General features: G+C 46.7%; 4 protein-coding genes across 4 annotated transcripts; all 4 read left to right on the top strand.

Moving 5' to 3' along the window:
• Window positions 1-1,462: 1,462 nt before the first annotated feature.
• Window positions 1,463-3,723, top strand: TREMEDRAFT_58059 (uncharacterized protein; the record flags this gene model as incomplete). Its single annotated transcript, XM_007001065.1, has 5 exons — window positions 1,463-1,728; window positions 1,864-2,262; window positions 2,359-2,548; window positions 3,454-3,541; window positions 3,686-3,723. The coding sequence occupies 5 exons, from the start codon at window positions 1,463-1,465 to the stop codon at window positions 3,721-3,723; spliced, it is 981 nt and encodes a 326-aa protein (XP_007001127.1).
• Window positions 3,724-6,970: 3,247 nt separating this feature from the next.
• TREMEDRAFT_26735 (uncharacterized protein) lies at window positions 6,971-7,261 on the top strand (the record flags this gene model as incomplete). The annotated part of the gene is made up of 1 exon (XM_007000727.1): window positions 6,971-7,261. One exon carries the CDS (start codon window positions 6,971-6,973, stop codon window positions 7,259-7,261), a length of 291 nt encoding a protein of 96 aa, XP_007000789.1.
• Window positions 7,262-7,926: 665 nt separating this feature from the next.
• Window positions 7,927-8,495, top strand: TREMEDRAFT_58057 (uncharacterized protein; the record flags this gene model as incomplete). The annotated part of the gene is made up of 2 exons (XM_007001064.1): window positions 7,927-8,073; window positions 8,277-8,495. The coding sequence occupies 2 exons, from the start codon at window positions 7,927-7,929 to the stop codon at window positions 8,493-8,495; spliced, it is 366 nt and encodes a 121-aa protein (XP_007001126.1).
• A 4,538-nt stretch (window positions 8,496-13,033) lies between these two features.
• Window positions 13,034-13,666, top strand: TREMEDRAFT_58056 (uncharacterized protein; the record flags this gene model as incomplete). The annotated part of the gene is made up of 3 exons (XM_007001063.1): window positions 13,034-13,308; window positions 13,375-13,523; window positions 13,551-13,666. The coding sequence occupies 3 exons, from the start codon at window positions 13,034-13,036 to the stop codon at window positions 13,664-13,666; spliced, it is 540 nt and encodes a 179-aa protein (XP_007001125.1).
• Window positions 13,667-15,959: the final 2,293 nt, after the last annotated feature.

Raw genomic sequence — 15,959 nt, 5'->3', positions numbered from 1 at the left:
CGTATGCTGGTGCTAGGATGGTATTGAGGAATAGACCTGCTCGTTCCTGTGAGTCAAAGTTCAATCCTACCAACTTCGCTTCAGCCATTGTCTTGGAGAAATCCTCTACATGCTTAGCCATCTCTTCGGCCGTCGCATCTTCCCTCAAGTCATAGCTAAATAATGCTTGACGGACGTTCCTCTGATTCTCGTTCGTGGCTGTTACGTGCATTTTCAAGCAGTAATCCCACATCTCTTTAGCTGACATCTTCTCAGATAAATCAAGCATTACAGCTTCCGTCACTGTTCCCTTGATCATCCCCTGCGCTTTATTCTCCCTCGCTTGCCACTTTTCCCACTCCTTCAACTCTTCTCCAGTAATCCTTCTACCAACCACTTGTCCTTCGACGGACGTGGTAGGAGGTACTGATCCCGCCCTCTCAGCTGCCGGCCTAACCCCTACGCGACCAGGTTCGGTATCATTACCTGAGACGACATTCCATACGTCGCCTATCTGTAGATACACCTCGATCGCCTTCCTCCACAAAGCATACGTTGATGGATCGTAGGATAACTTGGGGAGATTCTCAAACGAAATCTTAGTCGACACAGAGGTCATAATGAGAAGAGTAGAAGTAGGAACTTGCCTTAGTTATACACAGAGGTATGTGGACTCCGACTGTTAATCTGTTTTCGCTTATAATTAGATGATAATACAGAGGGGAAAAAGGACATGCATCAATTCTACATGTCTCTATACTTATCACATTCCACTCACACGCAGTAAACCAGAGACGATCGAATAAAGTTCAGAGGATAAGTTGAACGGAGAAATATTCGACGGAAGGGGTAATTATCTAATGGCGGTTCGGCCGTCCTGGCCCGATTCTATCGGCTAACAATTGTGCGCCTTCGTTGCACCGTGGTACAAATGTTTGTCAAAGCCAAATTTCACACGGATCAAACTACAGCTTCCCTTTGTTGGTCCTGTCCTTGGTGGCTGTGCATGTGAAAGCTTATCCAGATTCGTGTTTATAAGCTTCTCTTTTCACCTCTTCACTTAAGGTATACAAGAACGTTTCAAAAAACCGCAGTTCACACGGATTGCAGCTTGACTTCTCCTCTCCTCTCCTCCCTTCCGTTCATCTGTCATACGCTTGGTGGCTCTGCGTGTAATACTCATTCCCATTCATAAACATAAACCTTCTCTTCCCACCGAAAAAATGACATTCTAGTCCTGACCTCGGTTCTCCCCATGGCGTCGAACCGAGCATCGCCTTCATGTTATTCCCACGGAGTGAGCCTTCCCTCTGGCCTCCTCCATTCATTCCGTGGGAAAGAAGAGAACTGGGTGGTCAACAAGTCTTACCATATAAACACCATTTCAAAACCTTCACCCTTTTCTCTTAAAACCCGTCCATCTTGCTTCCTAGTTTGGGTGATACTGAACCCCCACCAATCAGCACGCAATCACTGCCGGATCATGAACCCCCCTCCGGCGAGCTCCCTCGTAGGGAGCTCGACTCCCGTTCCCCTTCTTGCAAGTGGAAACGCAGGTGCCCTCGCCACCGCTAGCTCCTTGGGATTCTCCAGAGACTCGTCACCTGAAATCCGGAAGCTTGTTAAAGCTGTAGACGCCCTGGCGAGGCGGAATATGGACGGCCTCGCGGTCCTTACATGCGGCATCGTTCCTTTAGTAATGTCTCAGTTGTTCCCCCAAAAAACGAGTCTTTGCGCAACTACGGATGTGTGAGTGCTCTCTTCCTCTCACACTGTTCTGACGCTCCTGCTTGTGGTCACGGAGACAAAGACTCCCACGGATGACAGTAACTTGAGAGGAAGACTGTCTCGGATCACAGGGAATGGATGCTAATGAATTTGCAGGATAACAGTTTTGGCCATGACCCCCTTTGCTGCCCCCGCAGTAGCGGCTCACTCTGTCTTCAGCTCACTTTTTACCCGTCTGAACGGATCTGAACGAAGGTTTGTTCTTGATCAGCAGTGGAGGCTACGACCACGACATCATCATAAATCGGACCTGGAATTTGGCCCTATGGGACGGGGCAGTGAGAAGTCCGAGGACCAACCCCTCCCAATGTCTCATGATGGGCTGTCCTTTGGCTCCTCCTACACATTGGGACTGGTAGCGAGTATAGCATATGTCTCCCTTCTCCGAATGCTGGCCGCTGCACTGGATCAAAGTCAAGTCCAGATAAATGATGTCGATAAGTCTAAATCCGTAACGCAAGCTTACTCACCAGATGTGTCCCTCGATCTTGCCTCGTGAGTCCAAACCAGCTAGCCAGCCTCCTGATTACATCCATCTGGCTTTCCTTGCCTTATGGAATAAGGGAATGTGGACTCTTTGCTGATACATAGCATTGAACGCTATACAGCTTTGAGTGTATTCACACTATGGCTGGGTCTACATTATTCGTCATCAATCAAAAACTTAAACACGGGAGCTGGTCTGGCCCTCCTTGGGTCCAGTCTGGCCACTCTCAAAGCCCATGTTGTCAGTTTCAAATCCCGCTCATTAGCTACAGTCACCAATCCTCAAGCACAGGTAGTGAGGTCAAACAACACAGAGCAGCAAAGGAGTCCTGGGTGTAGGAAAAATGAATGAAACTAGTCAATGACCCTGCTAAGCTTGTTGAGCTCTGTGACACTATGTACTCACAGTAGCCACAGAGGTCATTGTCACAAGGTAACAACCAGGGTAGAAGGACATCAAACTCAAGAGGATGAGATGGAGGTGGGGGACAGAGGAAAGCTGCATTCCTTAGGGGCAAAATTTGTGTTTACTCGGAAAAGGTTTTTTATCCATTCAAGCTTGTACACTAGAACACAATGGAACATACCCTTGAAAGATGAAGTTGTCTTCTCCTTTGATACAGTAGGTCCATTGTGTTTCTGCCTTTTTTGCTTCCTCTGTGTGTTACAACCCTGTCGTAACCCATGTATGTGAACAGATGTATAGTGTCATACCATATCTTAGAAGAGCTTGCAGGTCAAGTATAGCAAATGGTCATTGCAGTCCGGACTTGCTGTCACGAACCACGTCGTAACATCCCTGACAACCACCATCACCGACCCTCCTTTCACCATCACCAACCACCACCCGAACCACTGAGACTGACTACGGCAAAGATACGAGACCCTAGAGGGTATTTGTCACGATAACCCCGACTAGTGGAGGTACGGCGAAGTTGAGCGAAGAGGACTGAGCGCGGGGCTGTGCAGGAGTTGAGGGATGTTCTATGAGAAGAGAGGGGAAGTATAGATAGTTTACAGATCACTGAACTTCTTCAGCAATCCTTGATTGTTGTCAGTAGCAAGAGATATATTCAGTAGCTACAACCATCGAGTTAGGGAGAGCTACCACCGAGCAGTTTGACGCACTACGGCGAAGTTAGCCGCAGTTCATTGACGATCACCTTATCATTTGCCACTTGACGTATTACTACGGCGAAGTTAGCCGTAGTTCCCCGACGAGTACCCTGTCCTAGTGAGACATCGACGCCCCACTACAACGTAGTTAGCCAAGGTTTGTCGACCGTCGGTCAGTAGAACAGAAGAAACGACGGCCGTGACAGTTTAGCACGGGGGGAAATATAAGGTCACAAAGGATGTGACAAGTCGAGCGAAAAGTCGGGGAAGGGTATTTAACCAGCGATTGGCGGCAGGGTTAACCGCTGATTAATAGGCCTTTTCGTCGCAGTGGTTAAACGGCTAAGTGGTTAAACTGGCTAGTCATTGATGGTGGAATGGGAACTATCAGTGTAATGTGGTCATGGGTTTAATTCCCATGCCGACCAAGGGGTTTTCTCCGGGCACTCCGGTTCCCCTTGTACATGAGTCTGTGCAAGCCATTCATGCTATAGTTCTTATAGTAGGCTTGTTTTAGCACTGGGCACGATGCCTTGTGCACAGCAGCCTCCTCCCAAATCAGGTTAACATCACTGTTTCGTTGGGCACTGTTATATTGAGCCAATGCTGGTTAGTTGGTCCTCGTGACAGATTAATCGGCGGTTACGGGTAGGGTCCTGGGTTCAACTCCCGGACGGCGCCGGGGGTAATTCAGCCCCTACTTGGAAAACCTCCCTCTTGGAGTAAGTTTTCGGTCTGTCGTACCCTTCCCAGTGTGGGGCCCCATGCGGGGGCCCAAGAGAGTGCATAATGTCACAAAGGATGAGACAAGTCGAGCGAAAAGTTGGGGAAGGGTATTTAACCAGCAATCGGCGGTAGGGTTAACCACCGATTAATAGGCCTTTTTGTCGCAGTGGTTAACATCACTGTTCCGTTGGGCACTGTTATATCGAGCCAATGCTGGTTAGTTGGTCCTTGTGACACTTGCAAACTGTTCTTACCAACTGTAGTCACCATCTGCAAGTACTGCCTGTAACTATTGTCTGCAACAACCGTCTGTAAGGAATATTTGTGATGACTGTAATGATCCTGCTTGTGAGGATCACCACAAATAAATAAAGGGAACCTATCCGTAGGGCTGGATACTGAGTTGGAACTCTGTGATGTGGGTAATACTAGTCAGCAATGATCAAAGGTCAGCAGATGTAAGTAAAGAGTGTACCAAGGAAACCAAAGAGGGTCTGAGAGAGAATGGAGGAAAAAGGAGGAGGTTTGTTGACCGTCGGTCATTAGAGGAGAGGAAACGACAATTGTGACAGAGGTGAAAAGGATGGTTAGTAGGTGATAATTTTGCATGAGGCATGAGTGACACAAATATTTGAGACGCTCAACAACATGAGCACATGTGACTATGCAGGTGTCACAAAGAGAGATAGGCAGCCAGCAGGGTGTCAGTGTCCAACTCTCACACCACCTATCCCTGGGCCCTCACAGCCAGAGTAGCTATGCAAGTAGTGCAGGGCTTGTGAGTCCCGGTAAAAATACTGACTCACTCCTGCCCATGACAGAAATACATACTGAAAGGTAGCTCTTGGACTTTCCAGGAACGGACTGAACAGTCCCTTGTTATCATGAATTAAGATCAGAACTTAGAACAAGTATGGGGTCAAAGTAATAGGGACTCAGAATTGATTAGGATTGAAAAGGTCAGTGCAAACTGTAGGTGCCAGCTGTACTTGCAAACGGTAGTTACATAAGGTAATTACAGATGGTAGTTACATATGGTAGCTACAGGTGGTCAAAGGTGACAAACGGTATTTGAAGACGGTGACAAGCTTTAGTTCATATAAACTTGTACTTCTCAGTAATTTCTTCAGTTATGTACAAATCTCCTCTTTATTTGTCAACACAGTTGGTCCAAGCCCAGCCAGCACTTCTAGCTCTCACTATCCCAGTCCCTCTTCATATGTTACGTGACGGACCGAAGCCGTGACACTTCGAAGCTGCACGGATTTCTCCCCCTGACGGACTGAAGACATGACACATGACACATGGAAGAAATCACCCTCACCACACATGACACTTCACAGGACACTTCTTGATGCCTCATCATGATTGAGTGACCTAAATCTATCATGCATGACAGCTCTTACCCGGGTAGCATGAAGATCAGAGGATCCGTGTGTCCTCAAAGATGCAAGCTTCAGGAGGGTAGAAATCACTCCATGCACGTCATTTTGCCATGTCAAATGTGTGGCATGAAGCCAGCTCTGAAGATATCTTTCTCCAAGTCTGAGGCCATGAGGGGTGGTGTGGATTGGTGTAGCTGAAATCTTCCACTGGTCATGGCTCAAATGGTCATGCCACTTTGAAGCAGCATGAATCTTCAGTCTATCACCACCTCCCCTGTGCAGCTTCGAAGGGTCACGGTCGTCCGTCTGTCACCTAACAGATATCAGCACTCCAGTTTTGAAACCTAAGTCCTTCCTCCTATGCATGAGATCATCCAAGTCATGAATTCAAAGCGCTTCAGAGGACTTTCAGATACCACAGGATGCCCCTTTTTATCAGAAGTGAGTAGCAGGAGTGATCTCAAAATTTTCCAAATATAGTTGTACAAAAGTCATGACACCTTGAAGTGTCACAACTTCAGCCCGTGATACTTCAAAGCGCTTGAGCCTGTCACCATCAATCCGGTGATGCTTCGAAGTGGCACATCTTCCGTGTGGCACCCAACATATCTAGAAGCTGTACTGTTCACACGGATTTGAAAGTCAGAACACGCACGGAAGGCCGTGTGGACGGGACGGATTGACATATAATCCTTCTCTCCCTTTACTCATCACCTCTCCTTCGCCACCCAAAATTCATCGTTACGTGCTCTCGATTGATTGATTTTCTAATTCAAGCCGAACGTCCCTTCTTCAGCCCAAATCTGTTTCGCTTATAATTAGGTGACAATACAGAGGGGAAAAAGAGCATGCATCAATTCTACATGTCTCTATACTTAACACATTCCACTCACACGCAGTAAACCAGAGACGATCGAATAGAGTTCAGAGGATAAGTTGAACGGAGAAATATTCGACGGAAGGGGTAATTATCTAACGGCGGTTCGGCCGTCCTGGCCCGATCCTATCGGCTAACATATGTAAGACGCGTGCCGGATGAGAATAGCACACGACTCCAAATGCAGAATGTACAGTCGCTGTCAAAAGTTTCCGTACACCGATCATTGGAGACACCTCAACCACCCGGTTTTGTCCTTGACCCCTGTCACATCCCCCGTTCCTATGACCCCTATGCTACGTGCTGATGCATGCATTGCTGAATAATGATAGTCATGACCGAGGTGGAGGTGTAATGCAAGATTTGGAAGCAAGAAAGTGCATAAGAAGGGTACTAGAGGGTTTCCTCTCCACCCATCTTCCTCACCATGGTCACTATCCCTCGAACCCCTTCCAAACATGGTACCGTCATTGGTTTTCACAAAGCTGGCCTCACACTTGGTCAGATTGCTTGCAAGCTAGGCTGGCCTCGATCTAAGGTCCAATATACAGTTGAAAGATACAAACAATATGACACCGCCTACAATTGCCCACGCCAAGGACGCCCTTCCAAGATGGAAAGAACTACTCGTCAAATTATCCATGATATCACCCATCATCCCCAAGTTCCCTATGGCTCTATTGCCTCCACATACAACCTCAGTGAACCCACCATCCGCCGCATTGCGGCCAGACATGGTCTCCACCGCCGAGTCATGCGCCGTACCCCTTTCTTACGCCCACAAGCAATCAAAAAGCGGATCAATTGGGCAAAGGATAATGTAGGACAGGATTGGAGTCGAGTTATCTTCACAGATGAGATGTCTTTGGAGTTGAGACTTGCAAGGCGTGCTTATACAACTTGAGGAGTTGGACAGGCATTTGATTTGAAACATCTTCAACTGTCACGACTCGGACGAGTCGCGCCACCATGACTCATCAAAACTCATTGAGTTACCCTGAATTCAATGAGACTCGGTGAGTTACCCTGGAGACTCATTGAGACTCATTGATACTCATTGAGACTCATTGATACTCATTGAGACTCATTGATACTCATTGAGAACTCATTGAGACGCAATGAGATAATGAGGTTATAGGGGAAAAGGAGAGACGAGACAAGAATGAGTCAATGAGTCGACTCATTGAAAAGCTCATTCTGAATCCCTCTGAAAGGTATAAAAGGAGCACGTATCTACTTTGTAGTTTTCTTTTTCTCAAGGATCAAAATATTATTTGCCACTTCACAAAGATCTCTCTTCTTGACATAATACTTATCTTCAACACATCTTTCATCGACAAAACCCCTGGCCACGCCATCACATATACCCTTGTCATCATCTCGACTTGCCCGGATCCTTCGCAAGTCACTCTAGTCGTCCGACCTTTTCACAAGTTCACGAACAACATACTGACCGTCGTTGTTCAAGCTAATTAAACAGTTGCAGTCCACCTGTCTTTGATCTATAGAGATCTGTCAAGGACAGGACCGTGACATCAACCAACATTTCAATCTGGGAGGAAGTCTATCATGGGTAGGGGTGCTATGGCACATAATCATAAATTCCCTCTCATTCTTCCTCCTCCTGGAGGACTCAATGCCCCTCGCTATTCCGAGATTGTCTTACCAAAGCTTAAGGAGTATGAAGAGATATTGTCTGCAGAGATTGACCAAATGGTGAGTTCATTTCAAGAGACAAGACGAAATTCCGCTGATTCTCTCCAGGTCCTAGTAGATGAAGACAAAGTCGCTCCTGAATCCCATAAGGCAACCACCTGGGCCCCTTTAACGTTGATTTTTGTTTTCGGTTGTCTCGCATTAGTGATGGGTATTGTGATGAAATGTCCGTCTTCGTATACACATGGTTCTGCTACTGTCAGCTCTTTCCTGTTGATATCAGAAGGAACAATAGCAGAGAGGACAGAGAAATGGACCCGCCGACGTTCTCTCAAACCGACGGGTCCAGGCCTTTTTCCTCATCCACATCCTCTCCTGCTACCGCATTCATCTGCCTCGGCTCCCCCACCGCTACTGCATTCCCTCCTGTTCCCCTATTCCTTGAGCTCTTCCACATCTCAGGAGGATTCATCTTTCCTTGAGCTACCTTAGCCGCTACTAAAGGACAATCCTTCACATAGTGTCCCTGGCCTCCACACTCCAACCACGCTCGTTTGTCCCTCCACTTTTCTCTCTGTTCAAAACTTGGCCTAGGGGTAAGAGGATCCCCTTGTTTCCAAACCTGTGATCCTGTCACTAAGTTACTCCTACTTGGGGGAGAAAGCGGCACCGCGCCCACAGGATTCTTCGCGGGTGTCGTCGATAACTTCGCCATTGATTGTGCGAAGTTAGGCGTTCTTCCCCAGTTTGTTTTCTGCCCATTAGCCTGTCTCTCCACCCAACGCTCAGTCATTCTATTGTCCAATTTGATCACCACTGCCTTCAGCTCCTCCATAGTCCCAATCTCCTCTCTCCGGGAAAGCTCGTCCTTCATAACTTCGTCTAATCTGTTAATAGCCTGAGCCACTAACATTTCCTCCTCACTCCACCCCAATATCGCGATATACTTTTGGAATTCAGCGAAATACGCTGATGCCTTCCCTTGCTTCTGTTTTAATTCTCTCAAACCCCGGATAGCCGTACCCCTCTTATCTGGGTCACCGAAGTTCTTTTTCATCCAAACAGCAAACTCAGAACGTTTTGAGAGGAAAGGAGGAAGAGGAGTAGAAAGTAGATGAGGCTGCACCGCCAGCAGTGCAACCCCTCTTAAGAACCCTACCATCCACAACACACTCTGCTCCTCACTCTCAAACCTATCCTTCATCACACTCAACGCCAACGAACACTGAGTCAAGAACCCAGTGAGTTTCTCTCTTGACCCATCGAATTCGTCCGGGTCCTTTGGTTTTGGCGCTCGAGTTGACGAAGTTGTCGCCGACCCTTCTCTAGTTCCCCGCTGTCCTCGACGAAGTTCTTGTACTATCTCTGTCAGAGCTTCACTCTTCTGGTTGTCAGCAGCCTTCAACTCCTTCATAGCTCTGATCATTTCCACCAACATCCCATCTCTAATATCTTCTTTAAATCTCTCCGGTGAGTTCCCTCCCCTAGGTTGCGATGTATACGAACTTCTTCCACCAGTTGACCCCCCATCTTCTTCCTCTAATCTCCTCCCTTGATCACCCTCCTCAACCCATGGATCGCCCAAGTATGCGTCAGAAGGTGGCTGGGAGAGAAAAGACAAATCCCTAGAACCGTGAGGTTCTAGGTTACCTTGATTATCTCCCTGTTCGTTCCTCAACATTGCTTCAGCCGTTCTTCTCTCTCTCTCTTTTCCTCTAGTCCACATGTATCTTCCCACGAGTTACTGGAGAGTCGGTAAGGACAATCTCTGGTACTGTCACAGGGTTGTTTCTCTGTTAACTAGCTAGGACCGACGGCCAATAACTTTGTGGGCTTCGACCGTTAACTACCTCGTTGTTCAAAATATGAAATAGGTGACAATAACTTCTGGGTGTAATAACTTCGTACTTTACTAACTTCTATCACTAAGACAACAACCAGAGATTGTCAAAGATCTCTGGGAACTTCGGCCCTTAAGTACTTCATCCTTCCCTAACTTCTTCAACGCAGAACTTCGTTCAACCCGAAGTCCCAAGCTTCGTACCTTACGAACTTCGTCCCCGACGAAGTTTGTGCCTCCCTAACTTCATATCTTCCTAACTTCGTATCTCCCTAACTTTGTATCTCCCTAACTTCGTATCCCCCTAACTTTGTATCTGACTAACTTCGCCCTTGACGAAGTTAGCCTCCTAATACCCTCGTGGGTGATGAAGTTCATGAGAACTGGATCGTTGATGGCGAACTGATGTCCAAAGGAACCTTGTTGATGGGGAAAGATGATGTCACTCGGTGCCGCGTGACAATAACTCACTCCCTCGTCTTTTTGACAGAGAACAGATGAGGACCATCTTATTACAGCTGTGAAGTTGATTTGGACCTGCAAGTGTTTCCCATAAAATGGTGATCCTTCTTCTGTGAGTCACATCTTTGGTCTGGCACGGTCAGACCCATGACACTTTGAAGTGGCCTGTCTTCCGTACGGCACCTAACACATACTAATTTCCTTTGATAAACTCAAGTACTGGGCTCAGGCAGGGAGGTCTAGGTTTGGACTTGTTGTCTCATTCCCTGCTGAGTGAGCATACAAGCCGCTGATTGATGTGTTAGGGACACAGCCGGAGATGATTACCTCCGGAGCTGCACAGTTCAAAATACCCTCTTTGGACACAGCGGGAGAAATGTGCACCTCCGGAGGTGTCTAGTCCCACTCAAAGCATTTTCTGCAGATCTGAGGTGGGTACCCTTGACCCTGTGGACATCACATTTCCTCCTTCCTAGATGATGTTTGGTATGTCTCACTAACATGTCTGTATGGATCTACATATGTAAAAGGAAACAGACTTGCATTCATTAGGGACAACTCAACCATTCCGCAACTGATACAGTTATGATGACATGTGGTCATATTGAATGGTCCCTTCTCTCGTGGGTATATGAGGAACACCATGGATAATGCTTTGAGCACCTGTTTTAGTCACACTTTTCCTCCACCAAATGTAAGATCTTCTCTGGCTGGGACCGGTAGGTCCGTGCAGCCCCGGAGGGGTCCGTCTTCGGCCCTGTCCCTAACAAGTATTATGTACTGTACTTTTTAATCTTCATCATCTACGTGCGTCACTGGCATTTACAGGTATTTTCCAATCCCCTTTCACGACTATCCCCTTACCTATATTTCTTCTGGTAACTATCTCACTTTGTGCTTTAGCAATTGTATCCTGTTTGCTGATAATTAGATGATAATACAGAGGGGAGAAAGAGCATGCATCAATTCTACATGTCTCTATACTTATCACATTCCACTCACACACATTAAACCAGCGACGATCAAATAGAGTTCAGAGGATAAGTTGAACGGAGAAATATTTGATGGAAGGGGTAATAATCTAACGGCGGTTCGGCCGTCCTGGCCCGATTCTATCAGCTAACATATCCTTCATCTCCCTTTTCACCATACAATGAACAGGTTACAAGTGAAACAATGGGTCAAGAATCTTGATATATGCCCCAATCATCTTGATGTATTGACCACTTCTCATGTAAGACGTGCTTAGAACGGACATTTGAGATCTGACTTTTCTCATGTGATACTGCTGTGTAACCAGATAACCAACAGGGTTTTGTACTACCTCTCCCATTTGAGATGTCTCAACTCATCTCTCACTGCATTTCCGACCGTGTCAGAAACCACAATGTACCCTTCTCGGACTGAGAATCACCGAGCTTCTTTGGCGACTGGGAATTTCATGTTTAAGTAAAATCAGATGAGTAGGGAAAGGGGAAGAGAACATGCCTTCATTCTACATGTCTCTATACTTATGATTTACATCCCACTCATAAGCAGGCTATCCGAGGTAAGGACTAGAATGACACCTTTTCTGTGTGAAAAGACTAAATTGACATCACAGCCTACAATAACATCAAACGACTAAAATGACATCACCACTTTTAGAAAATTTTGGTCACTGCACAATGAAAATGACACTTTCTAGTATCCCTGTGGGGTTGGAAATATCTTGAAAGGATCAAGTCTCAAAATTTGTGGATAGGGGTGAAGAATCATGTAATTTGACTCCTGTCATTCTAGACCTTTGATGTCATTTTAGTCCCTGATATTATTTTAGTCTTTTCACCCGGAAAAAGTGTCATTCTAGTCCTTGCTTCAACCAGACCTGTTGGAAATAGTACAACCAGCACGGATGCAATCGGGGATTCACACTTTTACATAGCTGTTAACAGATTAACAGTCGGAGCCTACCTCTGTGTACGAGGAAGGGACAGCCAAGCAGGGGGAGTGATGCAGGAAAAGTCCGGGGTTCGAGTCCACTCCAAGGTACTTAGCATCCGTACTGCTTGAGGAGGAGTAGTACAACCAGCAAGATTAACAGTCGGAGCCTACCTCTGTGTACGAGGAAGGGACAGCCAAGCAGGGGGAGTGATGCAGGAAAAGTCCGGGGTTCGAGTCCACTCCAAGGTACTTAGCATCCGTACTGCTTGAGGAGGAGTAGTACAACCAGCACGGATGCAATCGGGGATTCCCACTTTTACATAGCTGTTAACAAGACCTAGTCTAGTGAATAAAACTGTGAGGTCAATTAGACAAACGGATAAGATGACTGATGGGAAGATCTGGTTACGGACCATTGGGCCATCTTCATCCCACCCTGTCCGCTAGTGGTTCCCTCTCAGATACGTACTAGTCTGCTTTCTAGTACAGTAGAGTACTGTATTTCAAAGCTATGTATTGTCCAGTGCTTCTCAAACCTCCTCAATGTGTCCCATGACATCATGAGAAGAAGAGAAATCTTGGAAGAGGTTTTTTTCAATCCATTGAGCCTTTCGGCCAGTGGCGGTGCATTCTCACGGGCCTAAAACATACTTAAACGTCTCTTTCCCAACCCCTTCAAGCTTTCCTGCTCACTTCTCAGTATTCAATCAACTTTGTAGTACCATCCTCACGGACTTGATAAAGTTCTCTCATCTACAGACAATCTATCAATCCAGTGTCACAACTCCATCTGCGATGCCAACTCCCTCAGAAATCACACCAACGGCAGGGATGTCCACAGGAATTGGCAACTCCTCTGGTCTTCCCCCCATTGATAATGCAACCACAAGTACCACATCCGACTCGTTGCTCCAAAGTCTTCACAGTTTTCAAACTTACAGAACGCGATTTGCGATGGCTACCACGGCTGCCACTATTCTGGCCCTGCGTCACGTACATAATATCATAACACAACCAAGGTCGGAAGCCAATGATGGGCTATACCTAATGGGGACGGTATTCACAGTAGCGTAAGTGACTTGTTTACGCCTCGTCAACAAGCCGTTGAGAGAAGTATGTATGTTGATGATTGACAGTTCGGCATATCTTGCATTGTATTGTAGTATCAAAACCGTTGATTGTCATCTATGTGTTAGACATCTGGAAGCTACTTTGAGAAATCCATCTCAGTTTCAAAATTCGGGGTCCTCACAACAACAAACAAGACTTGAAGCTACGGTTCTGGGTGAGCGGGTATGAACGCATATGGCAGAAATACAAGCGGAGACGGACAGATTCAGAGGTGCATGGTTCAAACCCAACCTTTCCGGACCTGCCCGAAAGCATACAGCTCCTGAAGTGCAGAGTCAATCCACAAGTGTATCGTGAAAGCGAAATTTTGTGTTGTAAGAGATGTCTGCTTATATCATGAATATAGTAAAAGCTTTGTTTGCTGAGGTGCAAAAAGTGGAGACGAGGGAGCATGTAGTAACCGTATAGATCCGTGTGGATCATTCTCCCTCCCTTCTACCATATTCCACCACATTCCACCACGATCTTCTTCTGTCTCATTCCATAAGAATTTGTGGTTATTCATCTCGTAGATAGTTTGTATATATGAACCCTTGTAGATAGAAGTATGCATCATCTTTATCCTTCAATTGACTTTCTAAATTTGGAGACGTTTCGATCGATAGCGCCTTACAGAGCATGCATGATGATCTGAAAGTCAGAGGATGATGCTGCTTTGAACAAGTATATTCTCATCAGGAAGAATTCTGCAAATTCATCCATGTGTGTAACATGTCAGCCGAAAGCAACGATGATTTCTTGAGTTCAGCATTGTGGACGCTTCCATGCGGTGGAGACTGAACCTGTCCTGTAATCAAAGATGATCTGTCAAGATTTCAGGTATTCTCTGATTCCACGGTCTCCGGCTGACAACAGTACCACCTGTACGTATGACCCTGAAGCTATCCTTATCCTGCGGCCGTGACCCTAACAGTGCGAGGTGAGGTACACAACCTAGCAACTTCAACTCGGGATGGACATGGCGTTTTCCGCGTCAAAATTCACCTTGTTTGGGCCTGGATAGGTTGTCGAGAATTCTGATAAATGGTGCGTGCGTAATATGGATGTGAGTTAGTTGTATGGTTATGTACATGTTAGGTGCCGCACGGAAGACGTGCATCTCTAGAGCTGCACGGGACCCGTGAAGGCATTAGGTGCCAGGCTGAAGAGTTGTGCATCTCTGAAGATGCACGGACTAAAACTGTGCACCTTCAGAGCTGCACGAATTACTCACTCCACACAGTACATTGTTCATGGCCGGATAAATATGCTTTGTAATTGACCTGTAGATGAGTCCGGATACAGTTCTACAATCAACACACCCTTCCTGACTTTCATTATGATGCATTCCTCTCCTAGCAAGCAACCTCATGTCTGCGAAAGCTCTGCTCAGTTCCTCTTACGGTTCCCCACCCCGTCTCGGTCTCCAAGCAGCTGCACCCCATACTTCTCTTTGAACTTCTTCCGGGCCAAAATCACCCCTTTGATGTGCGTGATTGTTTGAGCCAAATCAGCTCCAAACCCTCGATGAGCAACACCCCGACGACTTTTCATGTGATGTGTCATCACTTCCTTCCAGAGCCATGCCTTGTACCTCCTAGCAAGAGTACGTGTTTGCTTGTCAAGACTCCATGTTTTTCCTTCTGCTTCCCAGCTCTCTGCTAACCATAACTCATCTTGGGATCCAAGGTAAGCTGAATAGTCTTCTAAAGGGCTCTTGCCATGCCAGAAGGCGGGAGGGACGTCCCGCTCTTCAACCTCGCTCCAAGTCTCATAGTTATCTCCATTTTCAGGCCAAGTAGTGTGATGGCTACTACCGTCACTGGTATCACCAAGATCAGGTGTATGCTCGATTGGAGGAGCGGATTGGGAAGCATGTTCATTGTCACCTTCATTGTCAACAGTAAACTATGATCTAGGAACTCACTTGAGTTATTTGATTCTTGTGCACTTGGGGTTGGATCCTTCCGCTTTCCTCTCTTCTGCTTCTTTCGCTTAGGCCTTGCACTTTCCTCCGGCTCAGGTCCCACAGAATCAACATCCACAAAGGTTTTCTCGGTCGCGGTCGCACGAGAGTAATTGGCACACTCCCGCTCAGCTCCATGACAGTAGAGAGAACATTTTACACCTTTCTTCCTGCACCTGCACTGACTTGTAGCGCATTGTCCCTTACATCGGCAGTGAATCTCCACTTTTGATAGACCTTTACAATAAGCGCAGACTCTCCGGAGGGACTTACGGAATAGTTTCCTTGCGGCCTCTTTCAATGAGATCACTGGTTGATTCTTCCACTGCAATACAGCACAATGTACTACCTCAGGAATATCGAAGTAGTCCGCCGGATTGAGAACTTTGCTCCGATACAAACGACTAAGTACACCTGCTTCACAGAGAAGCCTGTATGATTGTGGTTCATTGGGCGCAGTGAATACTTCACACACTAGACAGGGTAAACGGCTTGCTGGTGCTCCTGGTCGATCAATGGAGGGGATATAGAGTGTGACCTTATTGCCAACCTCGTACTGGTAGTGGGTGTGATCATTCCCATATTGTGTGATCATTCTTTGTCGAACCACATCCTGCCTGTCTCGCATCTGTTGATGTAGACGTT

The sequence above is a fragment of the Tremella mesenterica genome, assembly GCF_000271645.1.
Source record: "Tremella mesenterica DSM 1558 unplaced genomic scaffold TREMEscaffold_1, whole genome shotgun sequence".
In the NCBI taxonomy this organism is placed as follows: Eukaryota; Fungi; Basidiomycota; class Tremellomycetes; order Tremellales; family Tremellaceae; genus Tremella; species Tremella mesenterica.
This window is presented reverse-complemented; position numbering and strand designations above follow the sequence as displayed.